Genomic DNA, 21,877 nt, shown 5'->3' with positions numbered 1-21,877 from the left:
CTCACATGCACACACAAAAACGCCCTTGCAGACACTCACACATGCACGTGTACACTCAGACACATACATACCATTTACACATGTGCATGCACACCCCACATGCACATGTGCCTGCATGTACGTGCACACATCCACACGTATGAGCAAACACATGCCCATGCACTCACTCACATGAGCGTGCACACGTGAGCACAGTCTCATAGACACACAGGCTCATGCACCCACGCGTGCTCATGCACAGACACACAATCACACAGATGCACACACAGCCACACTGTCAGGCATGCACGTGCACACACACACACACAAACACACCCTCACACACACACGCACACGCTCTCCTCCCACCAGGGGCCAAACCGGTTCTCCCACGGAGCCCAGCGCAGCCGGAGGAGCCTGCCCCCGCCCGGCCCGGCGCTCCGGCCAAGTTTGCGCGCGGTCCCCAGGGCGCTCGGGTTACCTGCGCCGGCACCACGTCAGCGCCACCTCACCGCGGCCACTTGGCGTCCCGAAGGAAGCAGGAAAGGGGGACGACAACCTCCGGGAGCAGCCAATCGGGGCGCGGGCTGGCCGCTGCGGGCGGGGCGGGATCGGAGCGCGGCGCGGGGCGGGGGACGGGAGGTGCGCAGGGGGGCGCGGGGCCGCCGGAGCCCGGGGCGGGCGCGGGGAAGGGGGGGCGGGCACCAAGGGCGGGCTCGGGGCGGGGCGGGGCGGGCGGCGCGGGGAGCCGATCGCCGGGTGCGGGCGGCCGGCGCGGCGGGGCCCGGCGCGGGAAGATGCTGCAGTCCCTGGCGGGCAGCTCGTGCGGGCGCCTGGTGGAGCGGCACCGCTCGGCCTGGTGCTTCGGCCTCCTGGTGCTCGGCTACCTGCTCTACCTGGTGTTCGGCGCCGTGGTCTTCTCGTCCGTGGAGCTGCCGTACGAGGACCTGCTGCGCCAGGAGCTGCGCAAGCTGAAGCGGCGCTTCCTGGAGCAGCACGAGTGCCTGTCGGAGGCGCAGCTCGAGCGCTTCCTGGGCCGCGTGCTGGAGGCCAGCAACTACGGCGTGTCGGCGCTGGGCAACGCCTCGGGCAGCTGGAACTGGGACTTCACCTCGGCGCTCTTCTTCGCCAGCACCGTGCTCTCCACCACCGGTAGGCGCCCCTGGCCCCGGCCGCCCCGGCCCCCTGGCGCGCGCCCCTCCCCGTGCGCCCCCCGCCCCTCCCCGTGCGCCCCCCGCGCCTCCGATGCACCCACCCCAACCCCGGCCACCGGCCACCTCCCCTCGCTGGGAGACTGGCCTCGGCCGGGCTCGTGGAGCCGGAAGCTGGGGAGGTGGCCTAAGAATGTGAATTGGGTCTGCCGCCGGGCCGGGAACTCTTGGGAAGTGGCCCCCAAACCCTTAGGCCTGGGTGGCTAGAGGGGCTTCATGGGCTCCGTCCTTTTATCTGGGTCCCCGACCCCCCAGCCAGCCTGGTTGGATGGAACCCACTCCGTCCCGGCCTTGGCCCCCGGGATGCGGGGAAACTCCGAGGTCCCGGTGCGCGCACCTTCCCCGGACCCATCCAGCGCGCACAGGCCGCAGACGCGCAGGAGAACGCGTGGCGGGGTCACCTTTCCGAGGGCGCCTTTCCCTGGAAGATGCCTAGGCTTGTGGGCTCCTTTCTACCTGGGGGCGGGGGGTGGGGGGCAGCGAGGGAACCGAGTGACATCACTCTGCTCCTCGGGGTGACCTGGGCACACAAGCCCATCCGGTTTTGTTTGTTTTTGTGGTTTGGTTTTTTTTTTCCCAGAGGAGGAGGGGTGAGGGAATGCCGTGGATCTGGCAAAATGGGGCACCCTGATTCAGCAGTATTTCAACTTTCTGGAGGGGGAGCCAGCCCTAAACTTCGGGGCGCACTTGTCTGCCTCGCAGGACTCACCCAGCAGGGCGGGCAGGGGTGGAGGAGCGCCCCACGCCCCGGGGTGACGGAGGCCGCCCTGCGCCCCGGGGCAGCGCTCCTGGGCTGGTCTAGATGAAGGCAGGCTGAGCGAGGCACGTACACCTGCCGGGAGGTATTGGCAGGTATTTCTATGTGGGTCGATGCACCTGGAATGTGGCTCAGAGAGCGCTCAGGGCATCTGGCCTTTTGTGGGTTTTTTTGTGTGTGTGTGTGTGTGTGTGTGTGTGTGTGTGTGTGTGTGTTTAAATATATTTTATTGATTTTTTACAGAGAGGAAGGGAGAGGAATAGAGCTAGAAACATCCATGAGAGAGAAACATCGATCAGCTGCCTCCTGCACACCCCCCACTGGGGATGTGCCCGCAACCAAGGTACATGCCCTTGACCGGAATCGAACCTGGGACCCTTCAGTCCGCAGGCCGATGCTCTATCCACTGAGCCAAACCGGTCAGGGCATGTTTTGTTTTTAAAGTATATTTTTATTGCTTTCAGAGAGAGGAAGGGAGCGGGGGGGGGGGTGAGATAAAAAACATCAATGATGAGAGAGAATCATTGAGGGGCTGTCTCCTGTATGCGCACCCTTCCCCCCTCCCCCCCCCCCCCACTGGGGATCGAGCCCACAACCCAGGGCATGTGCCCTAACGGGGAATCCCACCGTGACCTCCTGGATCATAAGTCCGCGCTCAACCCCTGAGCCACACTGGCCGGGCAAAAATCTGACGTTTTGAACAATCATCTTGACTTGCACAAGGTCACACCCGTCCTAGCGGCCAGGGTGGCCCGGAATCGGGGCCTTGTGGTTCCCCTGCCAGGAATTCTTTGCACCCTGTGTCCCCTCTCCTTGGCAGGTGAATCTACTTTGTTACTTCAACTCTGCCTTCACCCTCCCCCACCACCCCCCCTTTCCCACCTGCCAGGGTTTGTTTGTTTGTTTTGAAATCCCCGGGCTACATCCAGTCCATTTGTGTGGGTAATTATTTGGGAATAGCTACTAGTACACTGCGGGCTTGGTTCTGTAAGACAGTGATTCAGAAGTCTGGGGTGAGTGACTAAAATGGAATAAACGAGAAGTCTTGTGTGTTTTTTTGTGAATTTTTAAAAAATGTATTTTAATTGACTTCGGAGAGGAAGGGAGAGGGAGAGAGCGACAGAAACATCCGTGATGAGAGCGAATCATGGATCCGCTGCCTCCTGCACGCCCCACATGGAGGATCGAGCCAGCCACCCCGGGCAGGTGCCCTTGACGGGAATCGAATCCGGGACCCTTCATTCCACAGGCTGAGGATCTATCCACGGAGCAGAACTGGCCAGGGGGATGGATCTCTGGTTGTTGGTATTCCGATGGCACTGCCGTTCCCGAGAAAGTCTGTTATTCATGCAAAACAGGAGTTCCTGAAGGAAATCGGTGCAAGGGGCGCTTGAGGATAGACGAGGTGGGAACGGGGCCTCTTAGGGTTTGTGAAATTAGCAGGCTCCATGGATTTTTTTCTTCATGGGTAGGAGGGAGCTGGGTTGGCTCATTTAAGGAGAATGCTAACAGGATTTAGAGTCTGTCCTACATCCAGGATGTCCCTCTGCTGGTCTGGTACTGACCTGCTCCTGACCCATCTGAAGTTCGGGATGGGGTCAAAACACGGGCTTTGTGGCAGAGGGTCAGCCGGTTTTTCGGGTAAAGCTAGGGTACTTCATGTCTAGGAAAACGTTACCCAGAAAAGTACCAGACAGCTGGGTAGGTACTAGACATGCTGTAGAGGTGTGTGTGTGTGTGTGTGTGTGTGTGTGTGTGCGTGTGTGAGCTCTGTTGATGGATAGTCACTGAGATCATTGTCAGCCAGCCCATCAGCACGGCGAGGCCCTGTCTTGCCCAGAATAGAAGCAGTGAGCACCCCCTCGGTGCTGTTCTCGGGGGACCTCTGGACCCTGAGGGGCATGAGTGCATTAGGCCAGCAGCTTCTCACCCCAAAAAGCCCCAGCGTCCTTTCCGGGGGAGAGAAGAATTGAGCCCAGTCTTCCTGGTCTATGAGGAAGAAGTTTGGGGTTGGTACCTAGGATACAGTTCCTATTATAAATGACTGTGGCTCGAAAGAAATCAAGCTTTTGCTTTTATGGCATAACTATACACCTGGTCAGGAATACCAGCTTTGCCGTAACCGGTTGGGCTCAGTGGATAGAGCGTCGGTCGGCCTGCGGACTCAAGGGTCCCAGGTTCGATTCCGGTCAAGAGCATGTACCCAGGAGGGGGTGTGCAGGAGGCAGTTGATCGATGTTTCTCATCGATGTTTCTAACTCTCTATCCCTCTCCCTTCCTCTCTGTAAAAAAAAAAAAAAATCAATAGAATATATTTTTTAAAAAGGAAAGGAAAAGAATACCAGCTTTGCTTGTACAGACACCTGGCGGGAAATCGGGTGCCTCCGAGGTCAGGTGGTTTTGTGGATAGTGGGGTTGGCTTACGGGAAAATGCCGGTGCTCCGTGTTTGGGCCCCTCACCGTGGGGTGTCAGGTGTCTGGCGTAGTCCGAGGGCACAGGGCTAGAGCGGATCCTGCAGGGACGCCATCCGATCCCGACTGCAGCCGAATCCACGAGGTACTGACGCCTGTAATTTCTCCGGGGCCCGAGCCGTGGGGTCTCCATCCAAAAGCAGGCGCCTTTGGGGGTATCTTGCCGTCCTCCACGCTTCCGTCGCTTGGATTCAGGTTGTGCCCCGACGTCTTTCACTCCTTCGGGGTGTTGTCCTCAGAGTTGGTGCAAGGGGTTTGGCCCTGACACGAGGTCAGGTTGAAAAGGGGGTCATGGGGGAGCTGGGGGTGCAGAGGGACCCCATCTGAAAGGACGGGGGTCATTCTCTCCCTGAGCAGGAATCAGACCCTCAGAGGGCTTGTCTGCTACTTTCTAGCATGTCTTTCCCTTTCCTGGTCTGGGAAACGGAGTCGATGCGTACAGTAAAGAGATTGCTTGGGTTGTGCCAGACATGGACAATGGCATTTATTTGTTTATTTATTTTAAACTATATTTTGATTGATTTCAGAGAAGAAGGGAGAAGGAGAGAGAGATAGAAACATCCATGATGAGAGAGACTCATGGATCGGCTGCCTCCTGCACGCCCCTCACTGGGGATGGAGCCCGCCACCTGGGCACGTGCCCTGACCGAGAATCGAACCGTGACCTCCTGGTTCCTAGGTCGACCCTCAACCGCTGAGCCACGCCGGCCGGGCTGTGCCGTGGTATTTACCTGGCGACTGTCTCCTCGATCCAGATCAGATCCCCACCCTGTGCATCGGCCCCTGGGGCTCCGGTGAATAGTTCTCCATCACCAGCGAGGTTTCCGGAGCCTTCGGTTCGCCGGGGGCCGGTCTCCCACGTGGGGCTCTTGTCTTCCTGTCTGTGTGTCCATCTGGGAGGGGACAGGAGGGACAGTCCACACGGGGACAACATGAAACGCACCGGGGTTCCCTGGGGAGAATCGCTCAGGAGAAACGACCCGCAGCAAAGAGAGACAAGGAGACGGGGCGGGTCTCTTCAGGGCGCCTAGCTCTTGTATTTCTAGGCAGGAAATAAGAAAAACATCCTTTACCCCCCGCCCCCCCCACAAGGCACCTCAGCATTGTCGGGCTCTGTGAGCTTCAAATAGCACCCAGTTTGTAACAGATGGGAAAGGCATCACGTGACCGAGGACACCCCGAGTGACTGTCTTCGCTGGGTGTTCAGTTTGCTGAGTTACCATGAGTCACCACAGGATGCCACCTCAGCACGGTGGCTCCCCGCTGTCCCCGGTGACCTGAGCGTCTCCTTCTCAAAGGCTGGGTTTTCTTAAAATATACACGGAGTGGCCAGATGATGATGATCTCTGAACGCACAATCATCTGGCCACTCAGTGTCTATCCTGTAGAATAAAAGGCTAATATGCAAATTGTCCCCTCGACCAGGAGTTCGACCAGCAGGCAGGCCGGCCAACCGCCCATGTCCCCTCCCCCTGGCCAGTCTGGCCGGACCTCACCCATGCACAAATTCATGCACCAGGCCTCCAATATATATATATATATATATATATATATATATATATATATATATATATATACACACACACACACACATACACACACACACACACACGAGTGACGAGATTATGATGATCTCTGAACGGATAATAATCTGGCCACTCAGTGTATTTATATCTCAAATGGGTACCAAAAGTATTCTAGATTTTTTCTGGAAATCAACACCTGTTTGCCCTGAGCTTTCTATCAGCCAGTGCAAAGGGGAAAACTGATCAGGTGCACGATTTATAGTGTCTTTGATATCAAATAAACGAGGTGCTCAAGAGAAGGACACTGAGTGGCCAGATGATTATGCGTTCAGAGATCATCATCATCTGGCCACTCAGTGTATATATATCCTTATTGATTTCAGAGAGGAAGGGAGGGGGAGAGAGAGAAACATCCATGATGAGAGAGAATCATGGATCGGCTGCCTCCTGCACGCCCCCTACTGGGGATCGAGCCCACACCCTGGGCACGTCCCCTTGACCTGAGTTGAACCCGGGGAACCCTTCAGTCTGCAGGCCGACGCTCTATCCACTGAGCCACACCGGTGAGGGCTCAACTGCTGTGTTTTTTAATGTCATCCCAGGCTGTGAATAACGGCGGCGGGGGGGGGGGGGGACGTGCATGTCTGAGACTAGAATGAAAAGGTTAAGACATTCTCGACACTAAAATTCTTGACGAGTTTGGACGCCGGTTGCCGGGACACTCAATTATTTAAAGACCGCGGTCCGGTGGATTAAGTTCGTTGTCGGAGCCGCGGAGGCTGTGCCCTGCTGCTCTCTGTCCGACCGCCCCCCTGAGGACTTCAGACCAGGGACAGCCCCCATCACGCCCGCGGGTCCCCCAGCTGTGACACGGGCCACCGCCGCCACACAGGCACCCTGGCAGGCGGGCGGGCAGGCAGGCGGGCGGGGGAGCCCTTCGCTGTCACAGGAGGACCCGGTGGGCAGCAGTCTGTCGTCCCCACGCCCACCTCGCGCTCCTGCCTCCGCAGTGTATCTTACGCTTAGAAACGGGACCAACAGCCCAGCCGGCGTGGCTCAGTGGTTAGAGCACCGGGCCTCGGACCGAAGGGTTGCTGGTTCGATTCCCGTCCAATGCACGTACCATGGTTGCGGGCTCGATCCCCAGTGGGGGGCGTGCAGGAGGCAGGCGATCCATGATTCTCTCTCATCGTGGATGTTTCTCTCTCTCCCTTTCCTTCCTCTCTGACATCAATAAAGATATATTTAAAAAAAAAAAAAAGGAAACGTGGTAGGTTTGGTGGGTGACACAGAGGAGGACATACGTGTACAGCCCAGGTTCCCGGAAGAGGGCGGAGCCCGGCCTGCGGGAGGTGGTGAGGTCGTGAGGTCGTGAGGGTGGCAGCCGCCCAGGGCCCGGAGCCACCTGCTGGCTGGCCAGTGGCCACAGGAGGCCTAAAGGCGAGGGCAGGGGCCTGGGTGTGGGAAGTACTGTTTGCACTTGACCCTGTGGGCGGCAGGGAGCCGCTGCTGGCTCCTGACCCTGCCCTTGGACAAACAGCCCGGCTCAGACAGGGACGGCTGGGGCCGGGCCGCAGGGCACTGAGGCGTGCTTCTTTTTTTTTTTTTTTTAAATATATTTCTTTATTGATTTCAGAGAGGAAGGGAGAAGGATAGAGAGACAGAAACATCAATGATGAGAGAGAATCATTGATCGGCTGCCTCCCGCACACCCCCTACTGGGGATGGAGCCTGCAACCCAGGCATGTGCTCTTGGCCGGAATCGAACCCGGGACCCTTCAGTCCGAAGGCTGATGCTCTATCCACTGAGCCAAGTCGGCCAGGGCTGTTTTAACGTATTTTTATTGCTTTCAGAGAGGAAGGGAGAGAGAGAGAGAGAGAGAGAGAGAGAGAGAGAGAGAGAGAGAGAGAAAAAGAGAGAGAGAGAGAGAAACATCAACGAGGAGAGAGCATCATGGATCGCATGCCTCCTGCACGCCCCCCACTGGGGATGGAGCCCGCAACCCGGGCCTGTGCCCTGTGACCAGGAATCGAACCGTGACCTCCTGGTTCATAGGCCAACGCTCAACCCCTCGGCCACGCTGGCTGGGCGGAGGCGTTTGCAGTCACCGAGGACAGGGTGTCCTGTCCCGAGGCAGAGCGACTGCCCGGGGGACCATCAGGACGGACAGAGAGTCCGGAGATGGGGCCGGGGGACCCTCAGGCAGAGTGGGGGTGGACATCCATGGGAACACCCGGGCCCTGGGGCACCGAGGGGTCAGGGAGATGGCCCTGGGCGACACCCCCACCGTGTCGCAGAGGGAGCCCCGAGCGAGCCCGTGAGCAGCCACGGTGTCCCTGTACAGGGAATGCGTGTGTCTCCGGGTGTGTCTGCGGCAGGAACATGGACGGGAGATGGACTAAGCCCCAGCCTGTGCCCCTCCACCTCCTCTCACAGGTGCGGCTTGGCCGGACCCCAGCTTTCAGGGCAGAGAGGGGGGCTCTGGGGAGCTGGGCCCCTCACCCCTAATTCCCAGGGATTCGGCCAATAGGTGATCCATCGCCTCGGAGGGGTGTCGTTCCAGATGGTCCCGGTGTGTGTCAGCGAGTGGCAGACGGGCATTTGGAACCGGGTTTGAACGGTGCTCAGTAGCAGGGTCCTTCCCCACATCCTGTTTGTGCTGCGGAACAGGCGTTGACGCCCCAAAACCTGAACCTCAGCTCCGCTCCCGCGTGGCCCCACTGTGGCTTGAAGCTTTTGTGTTGCAAGGCAAGGCGGGTGTCAGCCACCCAGGGTGACTGCGCGAGAGAAAAGGTCTCCGTGCCGTGGGCTCGGGTGAAGGAGAGCTGGCTGGCTTCCCTCGCATCTCGAATGTTCGTTTTTGCTGAAGGGCACCCAGGACGGCTTTGCTCTGACCCGCGTGCGCCGGTGGGTCTTTGAGCCCCGGCTCAGAGGCAGGGCTGAGAGACACAGGCAGGTGGAAATGTTTGAAAAGCAAAGAAGAGTTGTGTGGTTTTTAAAAAAACATGTTTTTTTATTTTATATGATTTCAGAGAGGAAGGGAGAAGGAGAGAGAGAGAGAGAGAAACATCCATGATGAGAGAGAATCACAGATCGGCTGCCTCCTGCATGCCCCACACTGGGGATCGAGCCGGCAACCCGGGCATGTGCCCTTGACCGGGAATCGAACGGTGACCTCCTGGTTCCTAGGTCGAGTGAGGATGGCTTCACCCTTCTGTTAATTTACTAAGAACCATGAACTGGACTCCTCCAACAAGTGAGGTTTTTAAAAATATATTTTGATTTATTTCAGAGAGGAAGGGAGAGGCAGAGAGATAGAAACATTAATGATGAGAGAGAATCATGGATCGCAGCCTCCTGCACGCCCCACACTGGGGATCAAGCCCGCAACCCCGGCATGTGCCCTTGACCGGGAATCGAACCGTGACCTCCTGGTTCATAGGTCGATGCTGAGCCACGCCGGCTGCCCCGGCTGGGCACGACTTCTTTTTTAAAAAAAATATATTTTATTGATTTTTTACAGAGAGGAGGGGAGAGGGATAGAGAGTTAGAAACATCGATGAGAGAGAAACATCCATCAGCTGCCTCCTGCACACCCCCCACTGGGGATGTGCCCGCAACCCAGGTACATGCCCTTGACCGGAATCGAACCTGGGACCCTTCAGTCCGCAGGCCGACGCTCTATCCACTGAGCCACACCGGCCAGGGCTGGGCACGACTTCTTAGTCCTTCACGGAACTGGGCGCCTCTGCTGGCCACACGCCCACCCTGGAGGCCGCGGCCACGTGCTGATGTTCCTGGCTCTGTGTCCCTTCCGACCCGGGCCTTGCCTGGAAAGGGATGAGCGAGGAGACAGCACGCTCTGTTCTCAGACACGTTCTCGGACCTCGCCTACCTGCAGCTCCTTATCAGCTCTTCCTCCTTGGCCCTCCCCAGGGGACAGGCGCGTGACTGGCCCCCTTGGGTAGGATGGTGTCGGTCGTTTTCGTGACAACTGTATTGATGGCGAATGCGTGAATCACAGGAACGTGGCAGTGAGGTCTTCGGGACGCGGGTGGGGAGGAGGAAGTTACCAAGGTGCTGGTGGCGTGACCCGTAGACATTGACCCTGGCCTGGATGGACGTGTCAATGGAGTCCTTCTGACAGGTATGGAACAGTGAAAGTATGTTTAATAAAAAAAAAAAAAAATCAGCATTTTAAGCCCGGCCGGTGTGGCTCAGTGGTTGAGCACTGACCTTTGAACCAGGAGGTCACGGTTCGATTCCCGGTCAGGGCGCATGCCCGGGTTGTGGGCTCCATCCCCCGTAGGGGGCGTGCAGGAGGCAGCGGATCCATGATTCTCTCTCATCATGGATGTTTCTACCTCCCTCCCCCTCTCTCATTCTCTCTGAAATCAATAAAAATATACACGGAGTGGCCAGATTATGATGATCTCTGAACGCATAACAATCTGGCCACTCAGTGTGTGTGTGTGTGTGTGTGTGTGTGTGTGTGTGGTATATATCACACACACAGAGGCCCGGTGCATGAATTCGTGCATGGGTGGGCTCCGGCCAGCCTGGCCAGGGGAGGGGACATGGGCGGTTGGCCGGCCTGCCTGCTGGTCGAACTCCTGGTGGAGGGGACCATTTGCATATTAGCCTTTTATTCTATAGGATAGACCCTGAGTGGCCAGATGATTATGCGTTCAGAGGTCATCATCATTTGGCCACTCGGTGTGTTTTTAAAAGGAAAGGAAAGGAAAAAAAATGACAGGCTCGGGGCATTCTGCAGAAGTGAGAATGCCTCTCTCCGCGGCAGATGGGACCGGGGCCCTGGGGAGGGAGCCCCGTGAGGCGCTGACAGATGGTGGCCCAGCGTGGGCGGCCCTCTCCTGGCTGCACAGCCCCTGGCACAGGTGCGGGTGCGGGGGCCCCGCTGGGGAGGAGCCGGCGTGATGACGAACCCAGCTCTGCATCCCGGGCTCCGTGGCGGAGCTGGGCCTGGCGCGGGAAAGCGTTCGGTGCCAGAAAGCACTGTTTTCAGAGAGGGAGGGACTCAGGAGACTCAGCCACGCGGCTGTCCTCCCCGCGTTTGGCTCCGTGGGGCAGGGTGTGTGTCCACACGCGTGACAGATGCATTCTTCGGGGGGGGGTGCGTGTATCCGATGCCGTGAGTCGCCTCGATTCCTGGCCACCTGGGGAATGAATGAAGCCCGCGGCGTCCCATCCTCAGCATCCTGCTCAGCTGCGGGCTCGAGCCTGTGGCTTCCTCCCTGGAGTCGGTCTGCCTCTTCCTCGTTTCCTCCTGCCTTCTGTCTTTCCTTACTGTTTTGGGTAGCTGCCCACAAAGCAAATAATACCACTCCCTGTTTGGGCAAAGAAAACATCACCTTTGGCCCTGGCCGGTGTGGCTCAGCGGATGGAGCATCGGCCTGCAGACCAAAGGGGCCCGGGTTCGATTCCCGTCAAGGGCATGTACCTCGGTGGCAGGCTCCTCTCTGGCCGGGCCCTGGCTGGGGCGCATGCAGGAGGCCACCCATCCATGTGTCTCTCTCACATCCATGTTTCTCTGTCTCTCCCTTTCTTTTTCTTTTCTTTTAAAATTTTATTGATTTTTTACAGAGAGGAAGGGAGAGGGAAAGAGAGGTAGAAACATCGATGAGAGAGAAACATCGATCAGCTGCCTCCTGTACACCCCCTACTGGGGATGTGCCCGCAACCAAGGTACATGCCCTTGACCGGAATCGAACCTGGGACCCTTCAGTCTGCAGGCCGATGCTCTATCCACTGAGCCACACTGGTTAGGGCTGATTTTTTTTTAATATATATATTTTTTATTTCAGAGAAGGAAGAGAGAGAGAGAGAGAGAAACATCAATGAGGATAGAGAATCACTGATCGGCTGCCTCCTGCACGCCCCCGACTGGGGATCTAGCAACCTGGGCATGTGCCCTTGACCGGAATCGAACTTGGGACCCTGAGCCACACCGGCCAGGGCTGTCTCTCCCTTTCCCTTCCACTCTCTCTCTAAAAACCAATGGGAAAATATCCTCGTGGATTAACAACAACAAAAAACACTTGCACCTTCATTGCTTCCGTGTATCTCTGACCATGAGAGCATCCTTCCTCCGTGGCAGGCGTGCATCCGGGCTCTGAACCGCCCCGTCTGTTCCGTGGACCACTTCACGCATCCCTCTCCCGTGGTCTCCCCCGGCACGCTTCCCCGCTCCTGTAACGGTTCTCTGAGCCCGCACCGTGCCCACTGCCCTCGCTAAACCCTGCAGCTCGAGGCAGGGTTCCAGGGCAGCTGGCGGTGCCAGGAACAGATGGATTCAGGAACCTACACTCAGCCCGGCCGGCGTGGCTCCGTGGTTGAGCGTCGACCTGTGAACCAGGAGGTCACAAAGGTCAGGCCACATGCCCGGGTTGCGGGCTCCATCCCCAGTGTGGGGCGTGCAGGAGGCAGGCGATCCGGGATCCTCCCTCATCATTGATGTTTCTGTCTCTCTCTCTCCCTCTCCCTTCCTCTCTGAAGTCAATAAAAATATATTTAAAAAAAACAACGGTGAGGAACCCCCGCTCAGAGCCACGGTTCTCCACCCTCCTGAGCATCTCCGGCCTGGACTATCTCACAGGAAGAGGCACGTGGATTTAGATGTACAAGCTGCACATGATTTCTGTGGGATCCTGGCGCCCCGTGGCTCGTGGGTAACCCGCGTGTTTTCCAGGCACAGATGGGTGACCTTGACTGCCACGTGGACCCTGCAAGGAGCCGGAACAAAGCAGATCATTTGGGGGGGTCGGAAGTGGGAGGTTTTCCACGGGCATGTCTTTCTAAGCAGGTTATAGATCTTAGAAATCTGATTTGAAACCCACTTTCAATGACAAACCCAGACGGGAGGTTTTGTTTTTATTTTTTGCAGAATCCAATTTTGGAAAAAATGCGTTTTGCTGGCTTTTTCCTGAACGGACTTGTTCAGACATGTTATAGTCTTTCAGGGCGAAGTGCTGGTGAGGTTTTAACGGTCCGCTGAGCCTCACGCCCTGCGGGGGGTTCCCTCTGGCTGCCGCTTGGACCGCCTGGAACTGGCAGGGACTCAGGCCTGGTGGAAAGTAGGGCTGGGACCACCGGCCCTACTGTGTGTGTTTGTGTTTCATGTTACACACGCTGGGACCACCGGCCCTACTGTGTGTGTTTCACGTTACGCACGCTGGCACCACCGGCCCTACTGTGTGTGTTTCACGTTACGCACGCTGGGACCACCACCGGCCCTACTGTGTGTGTTTCACGTTACGCACGCTGGGACCACCGGCCCTACTGTGTGTGTTTCACGTTACGCACGCTGGGACCACCGGCCCTACTGTGTGTGTTTCACGTTACGCACGCTGGGACCACCGGCCCTACTGTGTGTGTTTCATGTTACACGCTGGGACCACCGGCCCTACTGTGTGTGTTTCACGTTACACACGCTGGGACCACCGGCCCTACTGTGTGTGTTTCATGTTACACACGCTGGGACCACCGGCCCTACTGTGTGTGTTTCACGTTACACACGCTGGGACCACCGGCCCTACTGTGTGTGTTTCATGTTGGTTTCGTGGAACCGGTGGCGTGGTAGAACCTGCGGAAGCGGCGAGAGGGAAAAGGTGTTATGGTTTCCGGATGTGCCGTGGAACCAGATAACTGCACAAGCGATTGGAAAAGAAGTCAGAGCTCAGTCCTGTGCGTGGGCAGCTCTTGTCTTCATTTTCTTGCCCTTGTCCGACGTCTGCATCTTCACTGGGTCGGCACTGTCCTTCCGCTGTGCCTGGTCGGCTGGTCCTGGTTCCCTCTCCTTCCCTGTTACCACAGGCTCCGAGCCCGGCCGGCGGGGCTCAGTGGTTGAGCGTCGACCTATGAACCAGGAGGTCACGGTTCGATTCCCGGTCAGGGCACATGCTCGGGTGGCGGGCTCGAGCCCCAGAGTGGGGCGTGCAGGAGGCGGCCAATCCATGATCCTCTCTCATCATGGATGTTTCTCTCTCCCTGTCCCTTCCTTTCTGAAATCAATAAAAATATATTTTAAAAATAAATAAAAATAAAAAAATAGAAAAATCAAACTTTTAAGACAAAACTCCATTCCAGGGGTTTTTTTTTTACAGGGCTCTTCCCAGGGCATTTTCATGTAGTCGATGTATTAAAATAAACCATCCTATATGATAAAAGGCTAATATGCAAATTGTCCCCTCGGGAGTTCAACCAACCAGGAGTTCGATCACCCGCTATGACATGCGCTGACCTCCAGGGGGCAGCGCAGAATGAAGATGGGCCCTGATTGCCGGCCAGGCCTAGGGACCCTACCCATGCACAAATTTCGTGCACCGGGCCTCTAGCAGTAACATAATATACTTGGGAAATGTTGCTAGCTCACTCAACCTGCTCTTCCTCTTTCTCTCTCTCTCTCTCTCTCTCTCTCTCTCTCTCATCAATTACTAAAAAAAAAGAAGAAGAAGAAGAAGAAGAAAGAAAGGAAATGAGCCTGGCTGGTGGGGCTCAGTGGTTGAGTGTTGACTTGTGAACTAGGAGGTCAGGGTTCGATTCCCAGTCAAGGGCACATGCCCGGGTTGTGTGCTCGATCCCCAGTGTGGGGTGTGCAGGAGGCAGCCGGCCGATGCTTCTCTCTCATCGCTGATGTTTCTGTCTCCCTCTGAAATCAATAAAAACATGTCTTAAACACACACATGACGAACTAACTGTGTTCTCCTCCCCGCACCCGTCTCCTGCAGGCTATGGCCACACGGTGCCCTTGTCGGACGGGGGCAAGGCCTTCTGCATCGTCTACTCCATCATCGGCATCCCCTTCACCCTGCTGTTCCTGACCGCCGTGGTCCAGCGCATCACCATCCACGTGACGCGCCGGCCCGTGCTCTACGTGCACCTGCGCTGGGGCTTCTCCAAGCAGCTGGTGGCCCTGGTGCACGCCGTGCTGCTGGGCGTGGCCACCGTGTCCTGCTTCTTCTTCATCCCCGCCGCCGTGTTCTCCGTCCTGGAGGACGACTGGAACTTCCTGGAGTCCTTCTACTTCTGCTTCATCTCCCTGAGCACCATCGGCCTGGGCGACTACGTGCCGGGGGAGGGCTACAACCAGAAGTTCCGGGAGCTCTACAAGCTGGGCATCACCTGTGAGTACCCGGCGCCGGCGCCGCGCCCGCGGGACCCGGGGCGCCGGCCACGCTCCCCCTGCTCTACCCACGGGCGGCCGTTCCTAGAGGCCCCGGTGGCTTTCTCATGGATACAGTTTCAGTTCGCCATCACTGTCTCATTGGATCGGGGTTCCCCCTTCAGAACGCTGCATGTAAAAATCGTGTTATTTCTTTTAATTAATTAATTTATTTTTTAAAATATTTTTCATTGGTTTCAGAGAGAGGAAGGGAGAGGGAGAGAGATAGAAACATCAATGATGAGAGAGAATCATCGATCAGCTGCCTCCTGCATGCCCCCCACTGGGGACCAAGCCCACAACCCAGGCATGTGCCCCCAACCGGAATTGAACCCGGGACCCCTCAGTCCGCAGGCCAAACTGGCCAGGGCCATATTATTTCTTTTAAAAAATATATGTACTTTTATTCATTTCAGAGAGGAAGGGAGAGGGGGAGAGAGAGAGACACATCAATGAGATGTTTGGGCTCTCATGGATAAATTTTCACTTTCGCCACCACTATTTCATTGGATCAGGATTGCCTTCAGAAGGCTTTATGATATTTTTCCCAAGCACCTTAAACGTACAGATCAAGGCCCGGCCGGCGTGGCTCGGTGATTGAGCATTGACCTCTGAACCAGGAGGTCACGGTTCGATTCCCGATCAGGGCACATGCCCGGGTTGTAGGCTCGATCCCCAGTAGGGGGCATGCAGGAGGTAGCGGGTCCATGATTCTCTCTCATCATTGATGTTTCTGTCTCCCCCTCTCCCTTCCTCTCTGAAATCAATGAAAATGTAATTTTAAAAAAAAGTACAGGTCAATTTCTTACTCACAATAGGCATCATAAATTACAGTATAAAAATGTGCCACAGAATGTACTTGAGAACCAACTTTTAATTTAAAAATGTTTCTCTGCCTTATTACAGATATTAAGCTCAAGCAAACAAGTCCCAGGATTGCAGCCTGGCACAGTCAGCCATGATCTTTAATTCACCAGAAACATCTTAAAACAAGTTGCTTATCTTATTGGCCATCTGGTTCTCCTTTGAAACGTAGACCGTGTTAACCATTTTCAGAATTTTATATGTGGAAAATAGGCACTCCATTTCAGGTGGCCAGAGACTGATAATTTTTAAACAGTTTTTACAAATCCCCTACATATGGATCCCCTGGGAAGCTGGGAAATCCAGTTTAGGAAACCGTGCGGTTGCATCAGGATGTCCCTGCACTTTTTCCTTTCTGCCTCATCAAGGACGTTGCCAGGCTCCAGGCCTGGCCACGGCTCTAGTCAGCAGGCAGCTGCCCCACCTGGCCCTGGCTTGCCGGCCTAACCTGATACACCACGTGTCTGTTAGCGTTTCCATGAACTTACAGGCTCACCTACGACACACGCTTCACTCATAAACCCCAGCACTCTGAAAAGTGCATGGCTACCTTCTAAGTTCCATAAATATGTACCAAGTAGTTACAAGGAGATTTCATACTAGAGGCCCGATGCACGAAGATTCGTGCAAGAATGGGTCTTTGTTCCCCTGGCTGCCGGAACCGCCTTCGCTCTGGCCAGAGCTGCCTTTCTGCCTTCCCACGCTGCCCAGAGGCCCGGAGCGGCTGGGGCGGTGCGGAACGCCTGCTTCGTCACCATGGTGATGATGCAAGCTTCCCACCCCGCCCCCGGCCACTCGGCGCCTGTGTATGCAAATTAACCCGCCATCTTTGTTGGATTGATTTGCATACTCATCCCTGATTGGCTGGTGGGCGTCATGAAGGTATGGTCAGTTTGCATCTTACTCTTTTATTAGTGTAGATTTCCTCTAGTGACCATAATTATTTTTATTTTATTTTACTTATTTTTTTAAAATATATTTTTATTGATTCCAGAGAGGAAGGGACAGGGGGAGACAAAGAGAGAGAGAGAGAGAGAGAGAGAGAGAGGAGAGAGAGAGAGAGAGAGAGAGAGAGAGAGAGAGAGAGAGAAACATCAATGATGAGAGAGGATCATTAATAAGCTGCCTCCTGCACGCCCCACACTGGGGATGGAGCCCACAACCCGGGCATGTGCCCTGACCGGGAATCGAACCGTGACCTCCTGGTTCCTAGATCGACGCTCAACCACTGAGCCACGCCGGCCAGGCTGGGTCCCCCTCTTTGAGCCGTGGGATTCCAGGTGTGCCTCGGAATCGGAGCAGTGGCGACAACTTGGTTCACAAACTTGGTGTCCCGACTTGATCTGCCTGTGACCGGGTCCCGCTGAGACACGGGTTTTCTCGTGCAGGTTACCTGCTGCTCGGCCTCGTGGCCATGCTGGTGGTGCTGGAAACCTTCTGCGAGCTGCACGAGCTGAAGAAGTTCCGGAAGATGTTCTATGTGAAGAAGGACAAGGACGAGGACCAGGTGCACATCATGGAGCATGACCAGCTGTCCTTCTCCTCCATCACGGACCAGGCGGCCGGCGGGAAGGAGGACCAGAAGCCGGACGAGCCCTTTGTGGGCCCGGAGCCACCCGCCCTCGCCGACGGCCCCCCACAGCGCTGAGCGAGCGCTGGCCTGGTCCTCCCGCACCGGGCGGGGCGGGGCAGGGAGAGGTTTCGCTTTGTGCGTCTTTAGGAGAATGTAAAAGCCAAAACGATATTTTAACAAATACCCGCTATTTGAAGACATTCGGTAACATTCGAAACCAAAGCAGAAAGGGGAACAAAGAAAGCTTTGGCTCCGGAGGGCTGTCTGGTATCTGAGGACGTGGGGTAGGTACCTGTCATTCATCCGAAACACAATGATCTGGACTGTTTAGTGGGGTGAGGACCGCTGTGGGTAGAAGCAGGTTTTCTACTTTCAATTGCGGGGTGGCTACACTAATAAAAGAGTAAGATGCAAATTGACTGTACCTTCACGACACCCACCAGCCAATCAGGAGTGAGTATGCAAATCAATCCAGCAAAGCTGGCAGGTTAATTCGAAATCACTTAGCGGACGGCTCAATAGCAACCTTTATATATGGAAAAGCAAACGAGAAGCCTAGAGATTTGTTTTATAAATTTATGTGTATGGGTTTGCATGCGCCCGCCCGAAATGATTATTTTTGTAGAACCTAAGATGACCCTATTATTTATAATGAATAGGTGCCTGTGAACTGTGTACATACCGGGTATCCATATGTTCCTATCCTGTACAGGGGGTCCCGGTCGGTGGGTCTCAGCAAACCTCTTCCCCTGAGACTGTAGATACTGTTTCTTTGGATTTCTCTTTGTACGAAGGACTCGATCGAGCGCGGCCGCGGTACGATAAGGGGGAGGACGCACGGGAGAGCGAAGGCCTGCCGTCTTCCCCTGCAATAAAGGTGTCTGTCCTCTTGCAATAAATCGTGTGCTCTCAGGTGCCTTCGATGCTGGCGAGCGTTTCTCTGGAAGCGAACAGCCCTTAGAATTCGGTCTGTGACACGGGGGAGGTGTGGGTTCCGAAAGTGCGCCGTGACCCACGGTCCCCTGGCACTAACACGCGGGACGTGACCACAGAGGCCCAACGTGACAACATGCTGTCAACTGGATCGGAGGCTTCACTTTTTAAAAATGTTTTATTTTTATTGATTTCAGAGAGGAAGGAAAAGGGAGAGAGAGAAACATCAATGATGAGAGAGAATGATGAATCGGCTGCCTCCTGCATGCCCCCCCTGGGGATGGAGCCCACAACCCGGGCATGTGCCCTGACGGGGAATCGAACCGTGACCTCCTGGTTCGCAGGTCAACGTTCAACCCCTGAGCCACGCCGGCCGGGCAACATAGATGAACTCTTGATTCACCAAAAAAGTGTGGGACGGTATTTCCTGAGAACCTTGTTAAAATAAAATAAAAAGGCCCTGACCGGTTTGGCTCAGTGGATATAGAGCGTCGGCCTTCGGACTCAAGGGTCCCAGGTTCGATTCCGGTCAAGGGCATGTACCTTGGTTGCAGGCACATCCCCAGTAGGGGGTGTGCAGGAGGCAGCTGATGGATCTTTCTCTCTCATTGATGTTTCTAACTCTCTCTCTCTCTCCCTTCCTCTCTGTACAAAAATCAATAAAATATATTTAAATTTAAAAATAAAAATAAAAAGGTTTTCCCGCTGCTTCCTCATTGGAAAACTCTGTCTGGTTATTAGGATTCAGATGTTTCCCGGCTCCTGACCTGGTAGGAGGTGCTGGAAACAATGCGACAGTTCAGGAACTGTCTCCTGTACACACACGTGCACATGCACGCGCGCACACACACACACACACACACAGCACTGGGCTCTCGGTGGGGGCTGGCGGGGTCCCCGGCGGGGCAGGAGGGCTGGACACAGGGCGGGGCCCTCCTTGAGGCCAGTGCACCCTGGATGCTCTCCCCCTACAGCCCCTCAACCTGGACCACGTCCTGTGTCCTCCCTCGGGGAGCCCGGAGCCTCCGGGAACATCCAATGGAGAAACGGTGCCTTCCCAGTCTTAGGATGGGGTTTGTTTCCACTCTGCTCAGTATGTTTTGCAGAACAGATACCAAGATAGAAGCTGTACCTCCTCCTAAATGTTACTAAGCCAACGCCCGCCCTCCAAGGTGCCAGGGCTGGGGCCCAGGCCTGTTGGTTGGCTCGTGCTCCCTCTAGTGGCTTTCAAGAGCACAACACCAAAGTTCAGGCTGAAGCAGGACAGCTGTGACTATTTTGCCCTGCGTTCCTTTTCCTTAAAAGTTAGGGCTGGCGCCATGGAAACCAGTGTGGCGTTCCCTCAAAAAACCAAATGTGGAACTGCCATTGGACCCAGTGACCCCACGTCTAGGAATATAGCCCAAGCAACCCGAAACACCAATCAGAAAGGATAGATACACCCCCATGTTCACAGCAGCACAATTACAATAGCTAAGATCTGGAAACAGCCCAGGTGCCCATCAGGAGACGGGTGGATAGAAAAGCTGTGGGACATGGACCCCATGGAGTACTATGCAGCTGTGAAAAAGAAGGATCTCTTACCCTCTGAGACAGCAAGGAGGGACCTGGAGAGCATCATGCTGAGTGACATAAGCCAGTCAGAGAAAGACACGTATCCCATGATCGCACTCACATGTGGACTCTAATGAACAAAATAAACGGATGCACGGAGTGGATCCAGAGACATGGAGGCATGGAACAGAGCGCGGAATCTCGGAGGGAAGGCGGAGGAGGGTGGGTGGGAGGTAATCAACCAAAGACCTTTATCCACATATGCATAACCCGTGGGCACAGACAATGGGGTGCTGAGGGCCTGGGGCAGGGGATGGGGGTGGCCTGGAGGGGGTCAGTGGGGGAAAAAAGACATATGTAATACTTTCAACAATAAAGATTTTTAAAAAATAATAATAATAGCTCATATCTATTAAATACTGGCCTTGACCATGTCTTAGGCCCTATTCTACGTATTTTACATGTATTGGCTCATTTTATCGTCACAACCATCTTATAAGGCCATCCCTTCACACAGAGGAGAGAACTGAGGCTCAGGAAGGTTAGAGACCAGCCCAGGGTCCGTGCGGCCTGAATGTGGCGAATCCGTGGGCCAGGCCTCTGTTCACTTCCGCCAGGACCTTCCCTGGGGTCCAGGCAGCGTGTCTGTGGGAGCAACGTGGAGAACCTCGAGCTCATGCATCTTCCGTCGGGATTCGCACGCGCGGTTCTCAGACAGGGTGCCCTAGGCCGGCGGTTGGCAAACTCATCAGTCCGCAGAGCCAAATATCAAACAGCACAACGATTGAGATTTCTTTGGAGAGCCACATTTTTTAAACTTAAACTTCTTCTAACGCCACTTCTTCAAGATAGACTCGCCCAGGCCGTGGTATTTTGTGGAAGAGCCACACTCAAGGGGCCCAAGAGCCGCATGTGGCTCGCGAGCCGCGGTTTGCTGACCACGGCCCTAGGCCCACTCTCCGTTTACTGGCTTCTTTGATCTCTCTCCTGGGGGTTTTTGTAATTTTCCTCCTAGGGATCGTGCCCATAGATTTACACCTAAATAGTTCATTATTTTTACGTCCCGATGGCTCGTTGCTGGTATAGATAGGAAGTTGCTCGGCTTTTGTACATGAACCTGCAAACTCGCTGTAATCCATATTTGTTCCCGGCCAACTTTTAGTCCATCCTTTGAGGTTTTCTACAGAGATGGTGCTGTCATCTGTAAACAAACAAAGTTTTACTTCTCCCTTCCCGATAGAGACACTTTTAATTTCCTTTTCTTGTCTAACTGCAGTGGCTGGGACGGGCGGCACAATGTTGAAAAGGCTGTCGTGGTGAGAACAGACACCTTGCCTAACCCCTGGCCTTAGCCAGGAAGCTCCTAGCTTCTCTCCATTACGACGTTCGAGTTTTTTCCGCTGTCCCTTGTCCACGATTCATTCGAGAAAGTTCTCTTCTATCCCTAGTTTAATGAAACAATATCATGTTACTATCAAAAAAAGGTCCAAAAAGTAGTGTGCACAGTTTGATTCTAATTTTGAGAAGAAAATACTTTACATTGGAAAAGCGTGTGGAAGGCTGGTAATTCAAAGTCGTCATGTTGGGCCGGAGAAGGAGTATTTTTTTTTTTTCTTTACGTAGTTTTGTATTTCCTAACCTTGCCCTGATGAACCTATTTGTATATATATATTTTTTAACAACAGAACAATAACATTATGAAAAGCGATGATGTGTTCTGGAGAGATGGCTTGCAGACAGAAAATAAAACAATTAAAGGCCAATTTAGCCCAGCTGGTGTTGCTAGGTGGTTGAGTGTCTACCCGTGAACCAGGTCAGGGTTCGAC

At 55.0% G+C, this 21,877-nt stretch overlaps 1 protein-coding gene across 1 annotated transcript; it reads left to right on the top strand.

Moving 5' to 3' along the window:
- The first annotated feature begins 722 nt into the window (after positions 1-722).
- On the top strand, positions 723-19,050 carry KCNK1 (potassium two pore domain channel subfamily K member 1). Its single transcript, XM_079763795.1, has 3 exons — positions 723-1,131; positions 14,694-15,089; positions 17,380-19,050. The coding sequence occupies exons 1-3, from the start codon at positions 777-779 to the stop codon at positions 17,637-17,639; spliced, it is 1,011 nt and encodes a 336-aa protein (XP_079619921.1). The 5' UTR covers positions 723-776; the 3' UTR covers positions 17,640-19,050.
- Positions 19,051-21,877: the final 2,827 nt, after the last annotated feature.

This window comes from Cnephaeus nilssonii (assembly GCF_951640355.1).
Source record: "Cnephaeus nilssonii genome assembly, chromosome: 23".
Classification (NCBI taxonomy): domain Eukaryota; kingdom Metazoa; phylum Chordata; class Mammalia; order Chiroptera; family Vespertilionidae; genus Cnephaeus; species Cnephaeus nilssonii.
Note: the sequence above shows the minus strand (reverse complement) of the source record. Positions and strands in the feature narration are given on the sequence as shown.